This window comes from Echeneis naucrates, chromosome 20, assembly GCF_900963305.1.
Source record: "Echeneis naucrates chromosome 20, fEcheNa1.1, whole genome shotgun sequence".
Taxonomy (NCBI): domain Eukaryota; kingdom Metazoa; phylum Chordata; class Actinopteri; order Carangiformes; family Echeneidae; genus Echeneis; species Echeneis naucrates.
This window is the reverse complement of record NC_042530.1, coordinates 18,207,792-18,232,672: the sequence shown is the minus strand read 5'-3', so window position 1 is coordinate 18,232,672 and position 24,881 is coordinate 18,207,792. Positions and strand designations below refer to the sequence as shown.

The window sequence follows — 24,881 nt, the reverse complement described above, 5'->3', positions numbered from 1 at the left end:
TAATAGGCCTGTCCCTACGATAAATGCAGATCATCATCTATTTTTCAGTACAGTGGTCCTCCAGTGTCCTCAGTTACATGGCCTGATTAGACAGCTAAAGGGAAAACTCAGCCTGCAGTCAGAGGAGCCGCAGCACAATCCAACCTGCACACTCATACATATTAGCTTTTTAGAAATTTTAATAAATCACATTGCAAAATGTCATATCATTCATGCATGCAACACAGTCCGTTCATTTCTATGTGAGTCACTCATTCACCCCTCCTGTCTCAACAGTTCCTGTGCCTGAAGAATATCAGGACTTTCCTGACAGCCTGCAGTGAGATTTTCGGTATGAAGAAGAGTGAGCTGTTTGAAGCTTTTGACCTTTTTGACGTCAGGGATTTTGGAAAGGTAAGGCAGTACTGCTCAAGTCACACTCAGAAAGATTAGGCCTGGTTCTTGTCTACATTCACACTCACTGTGTGCAAGCTATCCCTAGAGACTGAACTGAATATTTCAGGTGTGCTCTCACACCCACACTCACACCGTCTTTGTTTAATTGCTAATAATAAGTGTATAATAACTATAATTGAAACAATTACCCCAGACTTTTCCAGGGTGGCCTTCCCCCTATGTCCAGGAAGGTTACTGACAGTTCCATGCTTGGCAAATTTTTAATGACATTACATACCGTTAAAGTAAAGTATAAGTGAAAGATGTCCTTTTTCCTTAACTTGATTTATAATGAAGTTCCTTTTGCATGAAATCCAGCCTGTGCTCCATTTTGCAAATCATCATATAACCACTATCTTTAAGATAGTCTTAGTCTGGACAATCTGTCATTGTCACAGCAATTTCTCTGGCCTATGGAGCTACTGAACCATTGAGGTTCTTCAACACTGTCTGAGGCCACATAGCATCTTTCTGAAGACCCCCAAACTCAAAGATAAAGCTAAAGTCACCAATGTGACCCAACCGTTTAATTGTTTCCTCTCATTAGAGGGAAAATGCCTCAGTGTGCAAACTTTACGAGGGGTTAAAAGTCTGGCCCCAGGTTCTTTACTTTGATAGGATTCTCAGTCTTTGCTACAGGACCCCGGAGCTCATGTAGGGCATTTATGAGAGGACAGGATGAAATGCGTGTCACTATAAGAACCACAGGAAGACACAGCTATTATGACTAAGGCATTCTGGACATCACTGAAAGCTGAAACCACCCACACGTAGTAATAATTACTCACAATCCCTATATAAAGATATATAAATGGTTAATAAGTAGTTTACTTCATAAATCATTTATTAGCTGTTATAATATAAAAGATAAAAAGCCAAATACATTTATCTGCACTGTTATACCTCATGTCTCATTAGATCCTGGGCTTTTTTTGTTTTCTTCCATCACTCAGGATCATTCCTATCTTAGTGTGTGAGTGTGAATCAGTATGAGCAGATTCACACTCTAAGATCTTAGTAATACTGTTTATCTTTACACTTTGTCACCAGCTCTCATTATAATCACAAGTGTGGTAACATATTGTTGGTAAAATTAATCTCACTTAAAAGACGAACGGAGAATTAGCTGTGAGACTGAGGTCATGAACTTCACCATGACTGATGCTTGGAAAGAAAACCAGCTCATTATTTGACTGTGTTTTTTTCTGGCCTTTTATTTTATAGGACAGTTTGAGGAATGGTAGGAAATGGGGCAAGAGATAGAGAGGGAAATGTCATGTGGCAAATGACACTGGCAGGAACCGAACCAGCATCGCTGACGTAGACCTTGTAGCCTTTTGCTCCTGTAGCAGATGCTCTATCCACTACTCCACCAGGTCAGGACTTAATCTGCAAAATCATTGGTGTGTCCACACTGCATGTGCACTCCTGGTGTTTATGCTATTGTTATGGAAAATTTAAGTATAGTAGTTGGTCAATATCCTTTGCGAAATGTTCAATTAATGGATGCTTTGGCTCACTAAAGATATTTTAATGCTGTCTCTCTGCCAAATATTAGTGATACAATATTCAAGAAAAAGCCACTTAGGGTGCTGAGCCTGAGAATAGGTATGGCACATGAGAAGTCAGCAGTTCACTTTTAACCCCTCTTGAATGTTCGTTTTCACTAGTGTGCTAAGCTGAATTAAACCATCAATGCCTGAATTTATATACAAGTATATAAAAAAAAATTTGGGAATTTTTTGCTTTCAAGGTGATGCTAAACTAAGTGAAGATTGTTAATTTGACACGAAATAGATAGAAATGTGGGTATGTTATAAATTTGCAACAACAGACAGTAAATGGTATTATTGTAGTAATAAAATAGTAAAGTAATAAGTAAGTAAGTAAAAATATTTTCCTGTCTCAGGAGGTGGAGATGGTTTTATCGATGCCACAAAATTATTTTCAGTGTCCTGACTATATAACACCAACTATTATAACAACTTTCTAATCTAATTTCAATCAGAGCTTAAACCTTTCATTTAGAACTTACAATGAATGAATCATAACATTGACTGGAACCAAAACAGGTACGTATCTAATATGCAGAAAGTTGCGTTGGGGGACTACACGCGCTATCTCGGATGTTTCTGTAACGGCTTGCCGTAAAATTTGCATTAAAGGAGAATTAAGTCATCCATGATTAATTTACCCTTGACTCGCTAGTAAGTTTTCTTCTTTGCCCTCATAGTGAAATATTTCATGAAAAAACCAACAGGTTATGCAATTACAAAACCTTTCATTTACTGTTTGACAAACATAACATTTTATGTTAAACGTGGGGAGTTTGTATTCAACTGTTTCAGATTTGATCTTCAAATTGTAAAAAACAAAACAGTGTCTTTATATAGACTGAGGAGGCTATTGATTAAAGATTTCTTAATCACAAAAGCTGGTAGGTTTCACAAACACTTAAATCCAATCACGAATAAACCATTTTATTTTAACTTGACTAGTGTTTCTTAAACTTCCTCTGAGCAATGCTCCCTGAGCCACTGAAATATAATCCACAGAACAACCAACTCCCATGTCCCCAGAGCTACAAACACCAGATTCAAACACTTTAATGACTCCCCTGAGTGAATACCACATTTCCCTGAGTGAATTTAAGATTTCTGAAATTAGACAGTAAGCTAGATCTGTTAAACCTTTTTCAGCTAGCTCCATAGAGGCTAATGGAATGAGGAGAGGGAGGAATAGGCTAAGCCAGCGGTCCCCAATGTTTTTTGTGCCATGGACTAGTGTCATATAAACAATAAATACACAGAAACAAATTAAAACCAAAATGTATAAAAATAAAACTCACCATGAGGGGTGACTTAAGTGTTGAAAAAGCATATGTCTCCATGTGCGGAAGCAGCTTTGAAGGCTTCATTGCCTAATTTGCTAGCCTGTTGCCACATATTATACAAAGCGGGCTCTGTGCGTAACAATTACCTGTAGCGATAAATTTGTTTTTGAGTAGGACTCCTGATGTTATCTTTAAAATGCAGCTCCCTCTGAAAACATTAATACATCTTACAAAGAGCTTTTGACCTATTGGTATTCTTGGCTTTAAAACCTGGCACCAGATACACACTGACAAATACAGCAGAGCTGTGTGTAGCCCTTTCTCCTCACTGAGGGAACATCTGGTTTGCACATCTGTTTTGTAGACACATGGGGGGTTACAGGCTCTGCAGAGAGAAGAGAAACTTGTTTTCACAGGCCATACACACACAAACACACTGAGATACACTTGGCAGAGAGATGGGAAGGCTTAGAGCACACCAGAGTTAATGGTGTGAACATCAGTACACGCTGAGAACCACAATATTCTCTCGCTGGAGAGGACTCCATCCTTCATCCACTTGATGCAAGAGAGAAATCTTTGATATTGTGTATATGTTGTTGAAACAGCGATACACAGTGCAGTTGAAAACCTGCAACAAAGCAGTGCGATTGAGAAGACTTCAGGTTGTGCATGTTCTCCCCTGTTCTCACGCTACTATAATCATTCCTGAGTGAGTGACTCTGACTCAGTTTTTCGTTGCCATTTCTAGTCATTTCAGAATTGGCTCAATTGCTGGCATGAGCCATCTCAGTCACTGTCACATGAGGGATAGATGCTTCACTGTGGAAAAAAAGATTTTCACAGACTCACCGATAAGACGCAGAAGCATCTACTGTGCTTTAATTTCAGTCGGCTGTTTGTAGTGACCACAGATCTTCCAGTTATAGTGTGAGCAGCATTCACATTTCTGTAAGCGTGAAACTGTGATTGTCAAAACAATAAATAAAACAAAATCAGATAAGTATAATATAAATAAATTCCTTAAGTGGAATTATGGTTTCACTGTCCCCAAAATTTATGAATATTAATATTTTATTCCTAATTTTTTAATTACTTCTAAAAATATGAAGTAATTATTCAATACTACTGGAATGCCATTTTATCGAAAAGACAGAGATGCAGTAGAAGATTAATGGAGCATGTCCTTTTTTCTGCTGCTGCCTCCCTACCAGTTCATGCATCTGTGATGACATGGCCATGTGTTTACTGTGACTATACCATACCACAGTGATCTGACCACCACTTGAATTTATATTCATTTTGAAAGTCTTTGAGCAGGTTAAAATGGACATTTGAATACAAAGACAGTGCCATCTCAATTCCAGTGAGCTCTGCTGTATGTTACGATCTTCTCCTGTCGATGAGGATGCTGATCATATGAAGAAGATAGCAGAGTTGGGGGAAGGGAAGTCAGAGGATGGAGATAGAGAGGGTTTATTGATTGGTACCTTCCTCCTCAGTTGACTGTGATAAATTTAACTGTGGAAACACACCAAAGGCTAATGCTCCCACTTTCCTTTGTCCTTCAGCTGTGCTTTCTAGCTGATCTGTCCCTATCTGATATTGAACGTCTGCCATGTGCTAATGGACGCTTGGGGTGCATTGCTGTACCACTCTTGTTACAGTGGTTTTAAAAGCTGCTATAAAAACTAATCATGTGTTTGGTTATCAATACATTGGTGCTGATAAAATTCACATATTTCCCTATGAGTGACTCTCTGAATACGCTTCCTCTCAGATCAGAAGATGCTGTATTATTGTTCTTAGTTTAATGACCCACAGACTCAGAACAAACAGTAAAATGAATGACTGAATATTAAGAATAACAGCAAACGAATAGATGAACAAACAAGTGTTCCGGTATTTTTGGCCATGATCGTAAAATAAAAGACCATGATGTCTGTCTGATGTCAAGTTTGCAACATTACTTGAAACTTTGAATCGTAATAAATTAACATTCTGACCCAGTTTAGATGGAGACACTGACATGTTACTGAAATATTCTGTCAAGCTTCAATGCTTTGCTCACTGTCCCTCTCCATTCATGGAGTTTGAATTGTCTCCATTACAGTTTGATGGAAGCTGCAGTACTGAAATCTTTGTTGATAATTCATGGACTCCCTGGGACTGCCTGCATGATAGCAGCGTCCAATGGAATCACACTTGAGAATTGGCTGTCATCAGGTGTGAAAGCACACACATATGTGCAATAAAACACAAACAAAATGGTTCTCAGGCAAAGGCATGAAATGAATGGTCTCCTTGATTGTCTCATAGTGTTGAAGGGAAACCCCTTTGATGACAGCAGTCATATTTGATCCCTGTGTTAGCACGCTGGATGTAATGCCACCCATTGAAATTATTGTGTTTATTGAAACCTTTTATTCACCCAAGTTATCATGATAGATTAACTAATTATGCATCACATTAGCATCCGAGTTCTTGACAGAATGAGTGAAATGTTCACATCTGAATTGTAGGTCCAACAAGCACCTCAGCCATTTTTTTCTTATCTTTAGTTTTTGGAGTAGGAACAAGGAGCTTTTTCAGATCTCGTGGACGCATCCAGGTTTAGTCAGAAATTGCCCCCAAATTCAGAATTATTCAGTAAGAAAACTCATGGACCCCAAATAGATTACAACAACAGTAAAATGATTTAGCAGGAGTATCTTTATGATCAGGCCTCCTTAACATGGCATGGCAACCTGTCACCTACATCATTGTCATGGAGAAGAAGACTGTAGCAGGTTCCCTGCCACTGGGGTTCTCCCCAGCAAAGAGCACAGAACGGCAGAGCTTAGCAGGACCTTTTACTAAACATAAAATACTTCAAACATAAACTTCTTGGTCCTTTGCCTCAGGAAAATGTCCTCCATGTGCTCTCCAGTCCACCCACTACTGCAGGCAGAAAGAGAGGTTCATTAGTAGACTCACCTGGCACTGCTCCTGCAGAGCCAGCCCAGGCTTGACTCCCCCTCCTGCATTTGACGCCAAGCCCATGAGTGTTGTGTGTGTGGCAGCATTGACTCCTCTATAGACTGACTCATCTGAAGTCTCATTAAGCAGCAGGAAACAGGAAGAAGAAATGGTCACAGCAGAGCCCCACTGGAGTTACTTCTGTGTATTTGAATTTAGATTTAGGTGAACTGGTGCTTTACTCTGTTTGTGTATAGGCCTGTAGACCAATGTACTCCACACCAGCTCATGAGGTTCAAATCAAAACTGCTTTCCTGCAGTGCTGTCTCTCTGAGGCCTCATGGAGTGTGTTTGAGTGTGTGTGTGTGTGTAAGGAAATTGGGTTTGCCACCTTTATATCTAATGCCCACTTTTCCTGTGGCTTGAGGTGAAAGTTTATGTTTGTTCATATCTATGTGTGACTGAGTGAGAGAAAATTTTGTACATTGTTGGCGTATTGTAGTTCTCAAGAAACTGTGTAACAAATAAACTGAGCAGACAGCCTCAATGCAAACATGACTTAAGTGTAACGTATGCAAATATAATAACTGCAATGTTCTACACACACATTCTTATTGACTGACAGTATTTAGTCCTGGCGGGGATGCGAGGATGGCAGTAACTTGCAGGGCATGGGATTTACCTGGCCATGAATGCCGGCATGCCAGATTTTTATAGGCCAGTGCTGAGACTGGGCCAGAGAGGGACTGTGTGACCCATGTAACCTTGACCCCAGTTTCACCACTGACGGCCCTTTTACCTGGAAGTACAGGGGAAAGATGTACAGGGTTACCCTACGTCAGTGTAGTCCTGTAACATGATAGGGATACAATAATGTAGACTGATACCTGAAGTATTAGAAACATGATCACTGGGTAAAGCACTTAACATTTTCCCCATTGATGGACTGATAAAGGATGATCTTTACTTTCTTATTTATATTTACAGCAACTGCTAACATGCTGATATTTGTGTGAAAAGGCCTCTGCAGAATTTCTGAATTGCCGACAGAAAGGCCACTTGAGGCCCTTTATGAAATTGATAATTTGTGGATTTGGATTTTGTATTTTAACCTTGACATTCATATTAAACCATGTTATTCTTGCTTATCTTGTCAATAAATGTCAGTTCAAAATGTATTTTGTGGGGTCCTTGGATATGAATAGAACAATTTAATAATACATTTAATAATACATAATGCATCAAATGGATCAAGTTTTAGTGGTGATAGATTAAAGTTAGTTGATCAAAGTCAAGGACTCATCCTCTTTGAAAGAGGATGCAGATTATGTAGATTAATCATGCAGCTGCCTTTGATTGTGCTATGCAGGGTTGACATCACTTCCTCCTCCTGATCCAAACAGGCATCTTGGGAGTGGACAACGGCTTTGAGGGTGGGTCCATTTTGGCCAGGTCATATGACAGAGCAGTATGAATGTGAACCCAAATGCACAACTTGCAAGACAAAGTAGCAAATTGTTAAATGTTTATTTTCAAAGACCAATTCAAAAATCAATCTTTGAGGAAATAAAAGCGAAAGTGATGAAAAGGTGCGAGACAATACTTGGAGAAAGCTAAACAAGGTATCAACACAAACCACAAAGCTAAGCTTGACAAAAAAAAATCTAAGTATCAACATAAATCATGGAACTAGACAAGGCAAAGGAGATGGACTTAACCGCCCGATATGGGACAAGACATGGCAATCTGATGCAGGACAAAGGGAGCTGCAGACAATATAAAGTAGGACATTCAAAAAAATTCTGTTTTCTGTTAGACTTTGGTGCTTCAGATGTCATAAATGATGAGGCCCTGTACTACTTTTCTGTATGTCATATATTTAATGATGAAACCAGTGGGACATTATTTTTACAGGCTTGCCAAATTTTTTTTCGGTTTAAGCAGTTCATTATATTCACCCAGCGTCCCAGGTGTAAATCAGATCCTGATTAAATGACTACAGGTGAGACCTCCATTCAAATTTGTGGGCTATGTTCAGTGTCCATTTGTGGTGAAAGGATTCAAGGGATGTTCGGGGAATACCGGCTCTCTAAACAGAGCCGGTTCTTTGGGCATGGATCACTAAAAAGAGTCGTCTCTTTCGGCTCTCAAGAAGCTCCTCAGATTTTTTGTTGCTTGAATTAATTTATTACAATAAACAATGAATAATAATGTAAAATGAATGACTAAATGTAAAAAACATACATTATATCAAATGTTCAGTATTCATATAGCTTATTATACTCAACATGGAGCAGAGTGCTAAAAAAATAAATACGTATAAATAAGTACAAAAAACAAAGACCCTTCTCAATTAGACAAAAGGCCTATAGTAGTCTCTATAGTACACTTATTTATTCATCAACTTTTAACTATTTCGTGTGAAACAACAATAAATACAAAAAAAAAACAAAAAACAAAAACAATAACAACACAATAACAATAAATAAAAATGTGTAAAACAAAAAGAAAAACAGGTAACATTTTCAGCTAGTCTTTAGAGAAGATTGACATCTAGAAAGGTCATGTGCCTCAGCTTTGAGGGGGTGCTTCTGTTCCTTCTCACTGTAATTATTTGCCCTGTTTTTTAGAAGATTCGCTCATATATTTTTTTTTGCACGTTTGAATTTTTTATACATATTTTATACTATGGTGTAAGTAGTAGGCAAGGAAAAAGAGGCTAGTCTACTATGAAGTGCTGTATTTGTTAAGCAACTGTTAAAGTTATTTAGTACCAGAATTGTTTGGCACTTGTTCTGACAAGCCAAATAAATTATTTTGGGAGAAAAAAATTTCTCTTTATGCACCGAAACGTGACCCAAAAACCGAGGTATGTACCATACTGTGAGCTACCTGTACCGTTGCACCCCTAGTATTTACAGCATAAATATGTGTGTGTGCGTGTGGGTGATGCTGTGACTAATGATCAGTTGTGTGGAGCCTGCTAATTTTGAGAGTTTGGAATTCAACTAGTTAAATCAGTTATATCAAGTAATGTCAACTGTTAGCAAGATAGCAGTTGGCAGATCAGATGTGTTTGTGCATCATTACTTCGAGCTGTGAGGGAACAATCAGTGTGTGTGCTTGTGTGTGTGACATCTCTGCAAATGTGTGATTACGTCAAAGACCTGCTTGTTTATAAATGCGAAATTGAAGCAGGATTTCAAGGATCTGTTTGAAATGTAAGGGACGTTGTTAACGTGTGGTTGTTTCCCAAGGGGCTGTTGTGTATGCAGGTTGATGTGATTCACCTGAATAGCCAGGATGACCTTCCTTTTGACTTTACATAAAAATGGAGAGTGAATTGTGCAGAGACTCACAGCTCATTCTGAAGATAACTTTACCTCCAGTGATGCTGATCTGAGAGTGTGATGCAGCAAGAAGAGTAAAACGGGAAGCATCATCAGCTTCTACCGAGACTTATTTTGTTACAACCTTTGTGCAAGGACATTTAGAAAACAGCAGAAATCTCAGTAATGGCTGAGTTGTTTCTTTTGACTGTTAAAGTGTTTTAAACACACAATGTGTGTTTGTGCCCTGTGCCAAAGACTCCCACTCACGGTCCAGTCATCAGCAGATAGCATGGCACATTTGAGTTCTACCAATAAATTATTGCTTGAGGAAACAAGTCCAACGCTACCTCCAGTCATAACTTCTGTGATCTCATATTGACTCCAACTGCAATTGATTCATCGAACATGGCCCAGTATTGCTGGATGCAAGTGATTAATCAACATTGTTCAGTTGGTGCTTATGTGTCAAACAAATACCACTTAACTCTCTTTCTCACACATTCATTGTTATTTCAGGAATGTGCAATATCACTAACGCTATCAGAGAACATATATAAAATGTGTTTGAATCAAAGATACTCACAGCACAACACATTCACATCTGGTGTTGCTCATGTGGCAACTCAAATTGGTTTAATAAACTATTGGTTTGTAAATTACTACTACTTTTTCAATGCCATGTTCCCCTTTTTAAACCAGAAGAAACCATATTGGAATGAGGGCAGAGTGTTGTATTGATGGAAATCTGAAACTAGAGACTGAGAATATAACTCATTAGGACATGATTTCCATAGCAAATAATCAAGGGAGATTATTAGCTATGTCAGATTCTCTTTAACTCTTTAATACAATCTGACTTCTTGTTACAACCTCTTGGAGACTGCCCCTGATCATCACCATCTGAAAGAACATTGGTTACACACGGCCTATTTCCTACCTCCAGTCAATAAAGTTACAAGGTGATCTGTACCAGGGCCTCAAATGTGGTCTGGATGATCACACAGTGTTGTAGACCATTATCAATCATTATTTGGAGATCTGTAAAAGGGTTCCTTTGGATGAGGGCTGGGTGAACATAACAAGGCGAACCAAAAGTTGCAATTATGCCAATTTATTGCTTCTTGGAAGGTTGAAGAGAAAAAAAAAATATTCAAAAATAAAATAACAAACTTACAAGCTTCAAATCAAGCAAACAGCCTAGAGCGTAGGCAGACTCTCATGCCATATACCGGCAACGCGCTTGGCAGCATAGTGCCCTCCTCTCTTTCCACTGTCAGAGTCAAGACTGAGTGAAAGCCAGGACCTTTCTAAGTTGGATCAAACCAACTTTCCATAGTGAAGGGCTGATACACAAGCTCACCTACAAATCAAGTGACATAATCTAAGAAAACCGTTTCACAACAACAAGTACAGTATCAAGACATACACACTTCGTAAGTATTCTTCATATTTTTAGCAATAAAACTCTTTGTATGGACAACTTACAAACTCAACCGCTGACAAACTCTCCTGTCAAAATGGTGGGTTCCAATTACCATTCCCTCACTATAAAAGGAGCCCTGCAGGCAGGTGTGACTCTTTTACAAGGGTCAGACCAATGCAGGAAGTAAGTCGGTGTGTTTAGATAACTATGTTGAATTCTTTTAACTAAGCATATGTTAACCAGATATGGTCTGTGTGCTTTTTCTTTTTAGTATTCTCAGCAATGTAGTAAATGAGATTGAGAAAAAATTTAAAATTAAAACATACTGACAATTGGAACACCCACTAGCAGGCTTAGCAGTATTTAAATTTTTTAATGTTGACCATGTGGATGGGAAACTAACTAATGAAACTAAGTGATTTCTGTACCCCAAAGACCAGGGTGTACATACTTAAAACCATGGTAATGAGTAGAATGATGAAAAATATTTAGGACAGTAAGAAAATAATAAATACATTCAGGAAAAACAGACTTAACTGAACATGTGTGGCTTGAAATATGTAAGTGGGAATGGCAGTCTCGGACTTTACCACAAGATAATTTTCTGTTTTATGACAACTGAATGTGAGGAACCCAATCATTTGATTGCAGGTGATAAACACTGCCATAAGGCAACAGTTATAAATTAGACATAAATCACATGATCATTTTATGGTCTTGATGTAGTTGCCTGGCCAGAAGAAACAAACACTCAAGGAATAAAAATATAACACAGTTCAGTTTTTCCCATCCAGTCTAATAACACTCTGCATGGGGGTTGACACACAGTGTGCTTTCACCACATGGTGTAGGACAATACACGTCAACCAGTGTTTGATGCTTCAGAATATGGGTACTGAGAAGAAAGGAAAAACACAAGCTGCGTTCCAATCAGCCTTTGTATATCTAAACACACTAATTATGTATGATGAACATTATTGAGCCATAGCACTAATTGCCATGTTGGTTAGTCACCCTCTCTGAGCCAATCGAGCCTTCACTGGTTGCTTGTAACGTGGAGTGAAATGAACACACCAGCTGCATCCGTCAGGAATACATTCTTGTGAATGCCTGTGTGCAGAGCTATATATAGCATTTTATTGCATATGATTTGAGATTCATTACCTAATGAATAACTTGACACATTTGAAAGGTTTCAGCTAATGTTTCTATTTTTAGGTGATAATTGGTAATCATTGATTTGAGGAAAAAGAGGGAACAGGAAACCAGCCACATCAAGGAAGAGTGTAGCAAGCAGGGGCAGAGTGCTGGGTTGTGTGTGGAAGCAGTAAAAACGCTGGCGTGTGACTCATCTTAAATACAGCAGCCATGTTCTTGCGTGTTGGTTTTCAAAAGCAGAGACATTTTATTCTTTTAAATATGTGCCTGAATTCTGAACACGCTTTTATGTGCTTTATCTGTTATTTAAGTGAAAAGATTTAGTATCCTGTAATGTCACTATTGTGTTGAAGCTGTTGTGAGAATGAAAAGCTAATTGTGCTAATCTATTGTCAGTGTGTAAATTTAAAAACCTGAAACAGGCAGATAGTTGCTGACATGGACCCTGACTGTCTTTGGGATGTGTCTGCCCCTTTCATCGGGGCAGACACATCCCTCATCCTGCTTTAGAGATGTGGCATAAATGATGAGAGGCAGCTAAGCAGCCTACTCAGGCATAGCAGATTCATTAGCCATCATCACAGACCAGGTAGTCCTCCAGCATCTGCCATTTATCTTCCACATAGGTGCTGAGCTAAACCTTTGACCTTAGCCTTATGACACTAAAACTTTAGTTTTTGCTATGTTACTCTGCTGTTTCAGCTTCCCTTTCTGTTTTGGCTGATGACGCTGTTGCTCAGAGCCACTTTAGAGAACAGATACTGTATCACTCTTGCTCTTGTCCTTGTGACAGTTGAATCATGAGTTCTGAGAACAGAAGGAAAAATCTATTTTTGCTTTGCTAACTGAGATTTTCAGGCTAAACTAAAATGCCCTGCCTCTTCAAATTCCAACCGCTCATGTCTATTCTTGGTTGTGTAGCTGCTAATGGATGTGTTGCATGTAAATATTCTTTGTTTTGTGTGAGTGATCAATTTTGTTGCAAATGTGTGTAAAAACGACACACACGTTTCATCTCTCAGAATGTCTGCCAGCTAAAACTGGAAAGCCTCCAAAGCTGGTTCACCATACAGCAGATCTTCAGATTTCAGACATGGGATGTGTATAATACCTGCAATGATAAAAGGCTTTGTCAGTGTCAGGCATTGACAGATGTTGGAGAGATGTCATTCTGGTTGATTGGTGACATTATTCTATGTGTAACATCCTCATTTCACGCACATAAATTTAACATCAGTAGGCTTCACAGCAGCCCCAGTGGCGCACTGGAGTTGAGAGGATGTCAGCATCAAATTTCTGGTGTGTATCTTCTGTGTGGTACTGGTAGGATAGGGGAGAGGCCAGTTATGTGGTCAGAGCTTGGCCTCTAGGGCAATGGGATCTATCTTGAATCTGTGATGCATTTGTGTAACTGAGTGTGCTGGCACGTTCAGGGATTAAATCAAATCAAATCAAATCAGATTTATTTGTATAGCGCCAAATCATAACAAAGTTACATCAAGGCACTTTACATATAGAGCAGGTCTAGACCAAACTCTTTATAAATTTATTTAAAGAGACCCAACAGATCCCCCGATGAGCAAGCACTTGGCAACAGTGGCAAGGAAAAACTTCCTTTAAGAGGCAGAAACCTCGAGCAGAACCAGGCTCAGGGGGGGCGGCCATCTGCCTCGACCGGTTGGGTTGAGAGAGAGAGAGAGAGACAGGCAGGCAGGCATTGGAGGGTGGGGGTGTAGGCAGGAACATGTTGTTGCATGAAGTTCATGGAGTTGAGCTGTAATACAGAATTCATGCTATATGGGACCAGCAGGTGTTGCAGGAACATGGGATGGAGATGAGTCACCACCTGCAGGATGAGGACAGGGAGAGAGAGGAGAGGAACTGGGAGAGACAGAGACTTTGGCAGAACATGGTTAGTAAATGCAGTATAAATGCTTAGAACTGGGTGAAACTGTTTTTTTTTTTTTTTTTTTTTTTAAGAAGGATGGTTTTTATCAGCGCATGCAAGGAGGGAGTTAGAGAGAAAGAGGGAGAGAGGGTGACAGGGAGAGACAGAGAGCGAGAGAGAGAAGCTCAGTCCTTCCCCCAGCAGCCTAGGCCTATAGCAGCATACCTAAAGAGTAGAGGACTTTTTAACTGTACGCTCTGTCATACAGGAAAGTTTTAAGCCTGGTCTTGAAAGTTACTAAAGAGTCCGCCCCCCGGACCGATGCTGGGAGTTGGTTCCATAGAAGAGGAGCCTGATAACTGAACGATCTGCCTCCAGATTTACTCTTGGAGACTCTAGGAACCCCAAGTAAACCTCCATCTAGAGAGCGGAGTGGCCTGCTAGGACAGTAAGGAACTATGAGCTCTCTGAGATACGATGGAGCTTGGCTATTAAGAGCTTTATACGTTAAAAGAAGGATTTTGAATTCTACTCTATATTTTACTGGCAGCCAATGAAGAGCAGCTAAAACGGGAGAGATGTGATCTCTTTTCCTAGTTCCTGTTAATATTCGTGCAGCAGCGTTCTGAATTAACTGAAGGCCTTTTAGAGATTTGTTTGGACATCCAGATAGTAATGAGTTACAGTAGTCCAGCCTAGAAGTTACAAATGCATGGACTAGTTTTTCTGCATCATCCTGAGAAAGGATGTTTCTGATTTTCCTAATGTTTCTCAGGTGGAAGAAAGCTGCCCGACTAACTTGTTTTATGTGAGGGACAAAGGACATGTCCTGGTCAAAAATTACTCCAAGGTTTCTTACAGTGGAGCTGGAGGCCAAAGTAATGCCATCCAAACTGATGAGATGATTAGATAGTATTTTTCTGAGGTGCTTAGGACCGAGTACAATAACTTCTGTTTTGTCAGAGTTGAGAAGTAAAAAATTTCCAGTCATCCAGACTTTTATGTCTTCAAGACATGCATGCAGTCTGACTATCTGAGTGACTTCATTTGGCTTCATTGATAGGTACAGCTGAGTATCGTCTGCGTAGCAGTGGAAATTGATGCTGTGTTTCCTGATAATGTTGCCTAGAGGAAGCAGATAAAGCGTAAAGAGGATTGGTCCAAGTACCGAACCCTGCGGGACTCCATGACTGACTACAGTACATGAGGAGGAGCTGTTGTTTACATGAACAAACTGATGTCTATCTGATAAGTAGGATTTGAACCACTTTAGTGCAGTTCCTTTAATTCCAATTTCATGTTCCAGTCTCTGTAGTAAAATATTATGATCTATGGTGTCGAATGCAGCACTAAGATCTAGAAGGAGAAGTATGGAGGCTGATCCATCGTCTGAGGCCATTAGAATGTCATTGGAGACTTTAACCAGCGCTGTTTCTGTGCTATGATGGGCTCTAAATCCTGACTGAAACTCTTCAAACAAACTGTTCCCATCCAGATGCTCGTGTAGTTGTTTTGCTACAGCTTTCTCAATGATTTTAGAAATAAATGGAAGGTTCGATATGGGTCTATAGTTTGCCAAAACATCTGGATCAAGATTAGGCTTTTTAAGCTGGGGTTTGATGACCGCAGTCTTAAGTGCCTGAGGTACATAACCCAGAAATAAAGTCAGATTAACCAAATCTAGAATGAACGGCTCAATTACATAAAAGATCTCTTTAAAGAGGCTAGTTGGTACTGGGTCTAATAGACAGGTTGACGGTCTGGATGATGAAACTATAGAAGCTAGCTCTGAGAGATTTAGAGGTGAGAATGATTCCAGATGTAAAAGAGGCGCCGCAGCTGATTCAGCAGTTGCCGTCTTCAGAAGGGGATTTTTATCTAACGTAGGCAAGAGCTGATAAATTCTTTCTCTGATCGTGAGAATTTTGTCTGAAAAAAAACTAATAAAATCATTACTGCTTAGAGCTAAGGGGATCACTGGTTCAACTGAGCTATGGCTCTCTGTACATGGATTACAGTAAGTGACCTACAAAGAGAGGTTTGTGGGCTGTCTGCCAGGTTTATATGTGAATGAATAGATCTCTCTTTAGACTGTTGACTTTGCTAATTAAGCTGTGACCAGCGGGCCAGTTCAACTCTGATTGGTCGAGGTCACATGTACTCATGCATACCCAAAAGCATTCACAAGACAAAGCACAGCAGAATGAATTTACTTGACATTCTAATAGCAATCATGTCAGCCCATGAGGGCACACAGTTAACTTCACAGCCAACCAAATAGGCTATGTGACCTGCTGTCATGTATTGCAGACTGTTGACAGCAATAGTATTGATATGACTACATGTTTTGGCTTAAATTGCACCTTTGTTAGCTCTCATGGAAAGTAACGTGTGAAATGCAACTGCAGCATGTGTTCAGTGCCTGTGTTTTGGAGTGTATGAGAATGCTGCCCTCATGTGTCTAAATTTGGAAATGCCAGAATATCAGGCTCACTTCTCAGCCTGTTTATGTTGTAGAGTAATAGTAAATGTGCTTTTTCCCGTTGCAGGTTATGGATACACTGTCGAAGCTCTCCCACACAGCCATTGCGCAACAAACTGGAATCAGGTGTGTTTCATGAAATGACATAATACAATGAATTCCTTTAAAATGTTACCATTGTGTAAACAATCAAACATCAGACACTATGATAGTTATATTTTACATAACATGTATCCTATGGTTGCCGTTACTGTCTAAGTGTGTCTGTTTTTCCTTGAAAGGCCCTTTCCAACGGAGGAGAGTGTTGAAGATGACGATATCTACAACCATCTGGAGGATTTGATTGAGTATGTCTCCCCTCCCTCTTCAACTTCTTACTTACTTACCTCTTTATCTATTCTACAGGCTGTTGTCTGGAAGGTAGCCACTTCCTCCAAAACTGCCAACATTCCCTGAAAGTCTTCAAAACTTGAGGCTTGATTGTGTTTTTAACATGCTTTTGGATCCTCTTCCATGAAAGTGTTGCTGAGTTAGAACATGGCTGAAGTTGAGTCATCTGCTGCGGGGCAACAAAGTAACCTGACTTAACTCCTTTCAGATGTTGACAATGTTGAGCCCATGTTATGAATCTCATTTTTTTAAATAATCCAGTATATTTCATATGTATTTTAAAAACAAAATAAGATTGCATGAACCAGCCACACTTTAAACGGGACTCCTTACTTTATGCAATGCAGAGTCCATCATCATATCACACTATTTGTGAATTTTATCCCAGGTTGCTGAGCTCCTCACTTTATCTGTAAGGGCACGTCCACCTCATTTATTATCTGGGATATTACAATGCCTATAAAAAGTATTTATACGTCTGTTTTCCATTTTTGTTGCTTGTATAAAGGAAATCATGGACAATATAAGTTAGCAATTTTCAGAAGAATTTGCAAAAAATTAACAAAAAAGTACAAACTACTGTCAATGAATTTAAACGATATAGTGTAAAATAAATATTTGCATAAATATTGCCCCCCTTTAAAGTGGCTGGCCTAATTCAACAGAGGTCCAACTAGTTGATGCTAGCTGTGTCACAATTAGTGACATTATGTGCGTCAAGTTATTGTGGTACAGAAACACCTGAGTCTTGGAGGTACAGTCTCTGGTTCATCAGTGTTCCTGCTAGAAGTGCGACACACAGACAAAAGGACACTCCAAACAACTCAGACGAAAAACAATTGAAAAGTATAAGTCAGGAGATGGCTCCAAGAAGCTTTCCAACTTATTGGGAATCCCACACAGTTCAGTTAAATCCATCCTTAAGAAATCGAAGGATTATGGCACTTGTCTAAATCTGCCTAGAGCTGGCCATCCTAACAAACTGAGTGATTGGGAAAGAAGAAGGGTGAGGGAGGCCACCCAGATACCTATGACCTTTCTGAAGGAGTTAAGAGCCTCAGTTGCCCAGATGGTGTACATGCAACAGCTGTTGCCTGGGTTCCTTGGCAGATGAAGCTCTATGGGAGAGTTGCTGAAAAAAGCTCACATGAAATCTTGTGTGAAATTTGCCCAAACCATCAACTAGATCCTATGTTTGGCAAACACCAAACACCTCATCTCCAGGCAACATCGCACTCTGGGGATGCTTCTCAGCAGCAGGCCCAGAAAGCTTGTAGAAGTAGAGGGGAAGGAATGTGATGCTGAAAAACATTGACAAATTTTGCCATGGGGAACAATGTTATTTAATCTGCAAGAGAACTGTAATTTAGGAGCCCCCCGCCCCACAAGTCAGCGACCCTCAGCATACAGCAAAAGCGACACAGAAATCGTTCAAAAATCAGATTTATTTTCATAGTGCCAAATCATAACAAAGTTACATCAAGGCACTTTACATATAGAGCAGGTCTAGACCAAAAATCTTCATAAAATTATTTAAAGCGCGCCAACAGATCCCCCGATGAGCAAACACTTGGCAACAGTGGCAAGGAAAAACTTCCTTTAAGAGGCAGAAGCCTCAGGCAGAACTAGGCTCGGGGTGGGGGGGCATCTGCCTCGACTGGTTGGGTTGAGAGGGGGAGAGAGAGAGGAGTGGCCATGTCAAAGCCTAGATCTGAATCCAATTGAGAATCTGTGGCTGAATGTGAAAAGAGCTGTTTACACCTGATCCCAGAGCAACCTGACAGAGCTTGAGCTGTTTTGCAATGAAGAATTGATCTAATTGCAGTGTGCAGATGTGCGAGATATACAGTCGTCCTCACTATTATTGGACTCATTTCTTTGCGCAACTGGAATATCTTCAGAAATATGCCAAACTTGTATCATCAGGATCTTTTAATTGGAGGTCCAAAGTAATTTTTTGTTTTTTCAACCAAGGTATTGTAATTTAAAAGAAAAAAAATAAATAAATAAAAACAGAGCATGTGCAGCAACATTAGCAACCCCCCTCAATATTTGGTTGCACACCCTTTGGCAGTGATGACAGCCTCCAAACATTCCCAGAAGGAATGTGGTTTGTCCAGGTTCTCTTTTGCAAAGATCAGTCGTTCCTTTTTATGCCCTCAGCAATGGTGTCTTCCTTGGCCTCTGCCCATAAAGCCCTGCTTCATTTAGTGTGTGGTGTATGGTGGCACTTGTTGAAACAATTACCCCAGACTTTTCCAGGTTGGCCTCCCCCCCCCCATGTCCAGTGAGGTTCTTGACAGTTCCATGCTTGGCAAACTTTTAATGACATACTGTTGAAACTGGCGTACCAAGGACTTTGGCGATGGCCTTATACCCTTTGGAGGTCTTGTGTTTACTAATAATAGCATTTCTGGAGTCCTCCGACAGCTCTTTTTCTTCACCATTGTGACAAAGGAACAGGTAATAACAGGTGGCTTTTTAAAACACAAAAATCATCATTCATTGGCTAATTCATGTCACATGGGCACATGCAATTTATCACAGGTGATTCTCATTTGTGATTTACCACAGGTGAGTCAAATTGGGTTTCCCTACTGATTTACAGCAAAGGGTGCCAATACCAGTGACACAACAAGCTTTACATTTTTCTATTTTTTTCCCCTCCCATTATTTATTAAAAAAAAAAAAAAAAAAAAGTTTATCATTTGTTACATATTTTTCAGGAGATATTCCACCTTATGCACTTAAACTTCATGGGTGCCAATAATGGTGAGCAGGACTTTATCCAGTCACAGTCAGTGCTGTGATAGGAGCCAAAGGTGCATCTACTAAATACTGACCTGAAGGGGGTGAATACTTCTACGCTCATTTACTTTACCTTTCATTCGACATTTTTAATATTAAAACTTTTTTTTTTTTTTTTTTTTTTTTTTTGCATTTTTTTGCCAATGTAGCCAAGTTATATTGACCATGATTTCATTTATAAAAGCAATGAAAGGTCGAAACGTTTGGTGAGCGGTTACTTTTTTTAGGCATTGTAAATAGACAGAATTTGGACAGAGATGCTCTCAGCAGAGGGAATCCCGTAGTGTAATTTGCTCATTTAGAGGCAACTGTCTGAAGTCAATCCTCTCTGCTTAATGTAAGGATCAAAATAAACCCTTTTACCCACAGTATTGTTAAACGGAGCAAAGATAAAACCTGCTAAAAGAGAATATTCTTCAGATGTACCGACATTCCCCTTTTTGTCTTAAGCTACAAACTTGATGCAGCGGCTGCTTTTTGATTTCTTCAAAGAATCCAAAGACTCAAAAGTTGCCAGCAGGAGTCTGGAACATGGAAACATGTTGGGAAATTTTGTTCTACAGTATATGGGGAATTATAGTTTGATATTGCCTTTATAGGCCCAATTATATTATTATTATTATTATTATTATTATTATTATTATTACTATTTATAGGCCCAATACCCATAACATAAAACCTGCTCCTTTAGACTGTTTCTTTTGGGCTCATTTGGTTTATAGGTACAAACAAACAGACACACCCACTGACATGCCATGTTAGCTTAATTGCTAAGGTGCTGTAACTGGTTCAGATATAACAGTCCGAACTTGCCTGTTGTGTCACTTACACATTTGTGCTGCTGAACCACTTTCCCAGCCACAGATTAAGTGCTGTCGCTTACTAACAAGATGTGTAACAATGTATTAAAATCTATGTCAGTTAAACCTGAAGTAAGTGTGTTATTGTGTGCAGCTGAGGGGAGTTAATGGAAAGGTCCCAATCAACTCAGCATCATGTTATTAATTTGCTCTGATGTGTGCTGCAGCGAAAATGAGGTGGAGGATGAGGAGGATCTGTACGACTGCGTGTATGATGATGAAGAAGGTGGAGAGATCTATGAGGACCTGATGAAAACAGAAGCCATACCTCCTCCGGTCAGTCATCTCATCTCAGCGACCCAAGTGTCAACAGTGTGATGAATGAAAGAAACACTTCCACTTTTATTAAATCAAAGAGAGACTCCATGTCCAGACTGTCTTTTTCTAAATAAATAACTAAATAAGCAAAATGTATTGTGACTATAGATGAAGATTCACACATTTATTTTCCAGTGTGGCCTGCCGTAAAATTCCTGAAGGTGTCTTCTTGCCTATATTTGGGCTTGTTTTTAAATTAGCTTGTACTTGTACTTCTTTTTTTCATCTTTGAAGTAACCCGCAATGAGCCAAGGGGGAAATGGAAAATGATAAATATAAAAAAAAAAAAAAATTAAACTTAGGAAGATGATTCTGTCAATCAGATCAGATCTGATCAGAGAAGTGTCTTTGTGGTTTTGAAAGTGTAAAAATTCAAATCCTTTAAATTTAATACATATGATGTGCTCTGAAAATGTGTTCTAAATTCATTGCTTGTATATATAACTACAGTTCACAAGATGCATATTACCTTTTCATATTTTAAAATTTACATTTAAATTCAGTATTCAATATTGCAACAAACTGATGCCCTCAATGTTTTAGGAAGTTAAGCATATATTTAGTCACATTGTAGATGGTTTGTTTCAAAAATAAGGAATGCTCTATGTGAATCTGAATCAAAGGGGTGACATCTGGCAATTTTTTACTCAGTAACGTACGTGTGTGTGTGTGTGTGTGTGTGTGTGTATGTAAACAGACATTTCAGAAGCAGGGAGAGATCGACATCAGGAGCTGCTGTTTGACAGAGATCAAGCAGACAGAGGAGAAATATGCTGAGACCTTGGAGTCTATAGAGAAGGTACTGACCAATGCTGTGTGATGACAGCCTGAGGCTTATTACTTCATAGAAATGATGATTCTCATCTTTCTTCTTTCTCTATATGACTCTATATTTTGCTTCATTTAATTTTGAATCAAGCAAAATATATTCATTTAATTTCATTTAATTTTACCCTTTGCCTTTACCTTTACCAGGACCTGCTGCTAAGATGATTTTGCTACCCCCATGATTCCGGTGGGGGCAATGTTTGTGGTTTTATGCTTTGTTTGGTGTTCACAAAACAGTGTTGAATCTAATGGCCAAAAAGCTTCATTTTTGGGTTCATTAGACCAAAGGGCCCTCTTCCACTTGACCTTGGAGTCTCATAGATAACCTTGGGTTAACTCTCTTTAATAATATAATCTCCTGAGACATATTCACTGCACTCAGGGTTAGGGTTAGGGTTCCATTTTGCTAGCTGTGAAGCTACTAGCATCAAGTGGCTGGACTTCTGTTGAGTTAGGTCAGTTATCTGAAAGACAGTGATCATTTATGAATTCACTTTCGCTACATAATACATTTTTGATTAAGTGACACACCTTTGTGAAACTAATTTTCACTTTGACATAAGTTTTTTGTGGAAATTCTTGTCCGAAAAAGAAAAGACAAATGTATTCATCATGACTCCGTTAAAAGGAATTAAAATATGCAAGCAGGAAAATACCTTTTACAGGCCTCTATTATCAATTATAAATATTTCAACTTCAAAAGCACCAGTGCCAAGCAGGTGCTGTCTTAGTGTCAATCAGAAAGCATATTTATCAACTCATCATTACATGCTTGTTTTATTTTATTTAATATTTAAATCTCCAGGAGGATTGATGATGATTATTATTGTTGTGAAGGTTGTTTCCCAGCTTTGTTTCTTTGTTACATTTACCTGTGTACAAACTTAATTTAGTTTTATTGAATAAGTTAATAGTAAACAGTATCTTCTAATTCATTTTGACTGAAGGAAGGGATTGTGGGTAGATTAATAGTTTAATCCTGAGAAATTTCTAAATAATGGCTATAAAATTTGTGTTTTTGCCACACAGGTGTGTGATTAACATTCTGTGAGCAATTTGCTTTGAAGATTGAGACCCCCCTCATTTTTTTTTTTTTTTAAATAATCATAGTGTAGAAATTAAAATGTTGCACTGTGTGTGTATACAAGCAGCAAAGAACAACGTTAACATCAACACTTCTAGCTTCATCAGCTCTAATCATTAAATATTAACTATCTATAAACAGACGAAGAGCTGGTTGTAATGGCAGGTTACGTATCATAATAACTGTGTAGCTAATTTCAGTGTTACAAAGTGTTACTTTGTCATTGTTATTTATTTTGAGTCTTTGAATAAATTCATACATTTATAATCAATGCTACCCAGAATACAGTGGAGGATCATCACCAACTGTATGATGGACTAAAATACACTGACTCCAGTCAGCAGTTGAGGGGATGAAAGCAGTAATAAGTGGAAGGAAGTTGTAAGTGTTTGGGGATGAGCAAGCCCTGTTTTACTTCAACAAACTCCACCAAATTATCAAAAGTCAGAATAGAGTGCCTCCGTAGTTGTATTCCAACTTGCCCTGCACTTTAAGATGTCCCCTGCCTTCTCCCTCAGCCATAGCTACTTGTCTTCACCCTCTCATGTACACTCATGTCTGGGAAAAGACCTTGCCTGATTTCCCAGCGGAGTGTCTCAGTTGATGACTTTCAATATGAAGTGGATGGTGGAATTTAGTTTGTGCTTTCTCACTCCTCTGAGATGTCGAGATGATTGTGCAGCAGCAGGTTTCTGAGATGAAATCATTATATTGCAAACTCTGAAAATGAGATTATTGTCGTGACCCAGACAGTCCTGCTTGTTGTTGCTGACTGCAGCTATTTGCAACCAGGCTTCTAACAGCTTCTCAAACAACGACTTTCCTGCCCCTATTCCAGAGAGATGAGCTTTAATCTCGCTTTCCTCTGCAGCACTTCATGACGCCTCTCATCACCTTTTTATCCATGGTGGAGCTGGAGGACGTCTTTATGAATATCCCGGTAAGTCAGTGAAGAGTGTAACAATCCAAATGGCTGGTCAGTTATAGGTTACCATTGTTTTAATACATAAACTGAAACACAGCTATTCCTGCATCTTTAAAGATTCAATCAGTCCACCGATATTAGTCCCAGGTCAAGACTAATGTAATTTCAGTTCAGTCATATAGAAAGGTAATTATGATCAGGTCATTTTTCTATCCCTGCTTCCCAAATCATGTAGCTTTTCTAGTGTTGAAAATACATTGTATACTGGATTTTGGCAGCTGAGAGACATTTATTATTATTTAGCAGATCAAACATAAAATGATTTGACGTTTGCCCAGGACAAGGTCATCATAATAAATTGGACAATGACGAAGTTAAGTTCACACTGTAGACTTGGAGAGCCATTCCTTCCCCATTTTGAGTAACACTGCAGTTTAATCTAAACTTCAGATGAAGCTATTCTTAAACTTTACCAGAGATTATGACGGTAATTATTATGAGGACTTGAATGACACATTGAAACTTATTTACTGTTGTGCTTCAGGACCTGGTTAAAGTTCACAAATGTTTACTGCTGGAAATCCAAGAATCAATCCACCACAGAAGTGCCCAGAACCTTTACCAGATCTTCATCACTTTCAAAGAGAGGTGCAGTAATCACTCCTTCAGACTCATCCTCTTCTTCTTTACCCACCAACCTCTAAACCATGCTCATAATCAGTTACTGGCCTTTGAAAAAGGGTGAGCAGTTACCACTTTCACTTAACATCTCCTTCCTGTAAGTTTAAGAAGGAATTTGAAGATATGGTTGTACACATTTAATTCTCCTTTGCAGTTCTATTCAGTGTCTTTTAATGCATCAGTATGCAAGTCAGTATGGGGTCTGAGAGCCTCAAAAAGAACACTTAACATGGTCCAGAGATCCAGCTTAACACTTAAAGGGATCTGTCTCAAGTTTCAGTTTTATCTCATGATATTGGGTTTTTTGATGCCTGTTGAAACACAATGTGACAAGAGTTTTGAAAAGTGCTTTCCAAATAAGATAAATGTTATACCGTATTTTTTGCACTATAAGGCGCACTTAAAATCCTTACATTTTCTCAAAAATTGGCAGTGCACCTTATAATCTGGTGCGCCTTATGTATGAATTCTTGTCGTA

At 39.0% G+C, this 24,881-nt stretch overlaps 1 protein-coding gene across 2 annotated transcripts in view; it reads left to right on the top strand.

Moving 5' to 3' along the window:
* vav3 (vav guanine nucleotide exchange factor 3) overlaps positions 1 to 24,881 on the top strand; it is a 96,027-nt gene that overhangs the window by 22,259 nt on the left and 48,887 nt on the right. For both annotated transcript variants that reach the window (XM_029528709.1, XM_029528710.1), the window contains exons 2-8: positions 277 to 393; positions 16,577 to 16,635; positions 16,791 to 16,856; positions 20,735 to 20,843; positions 21,583 to 21,684; positions 23,669 to 23,737; positions 24,267 to 24,370. In XM_029528709.1, coding sequence (XP_029384569.1) covers positions 277 to 393; positions 16,577 to 16,635; positions 16,791 to 16,856; positions 20,735 to 20,843; positions 21,583 to 21,684; positions 23,669 to 23,737; positions 24,267 to 24,370 — 626 coding nt within the window. The remainder of the gene's footprint in view (positions 1 to 276; positions 394 to 16,576; positions 16,636 to 16,790; positions 16,857 to 20,734; positions 20,844 to 21,582; positions 21,685 to 23,668; positions 23,738 to 24,266; positions 24,371 to 24,881) is intronic.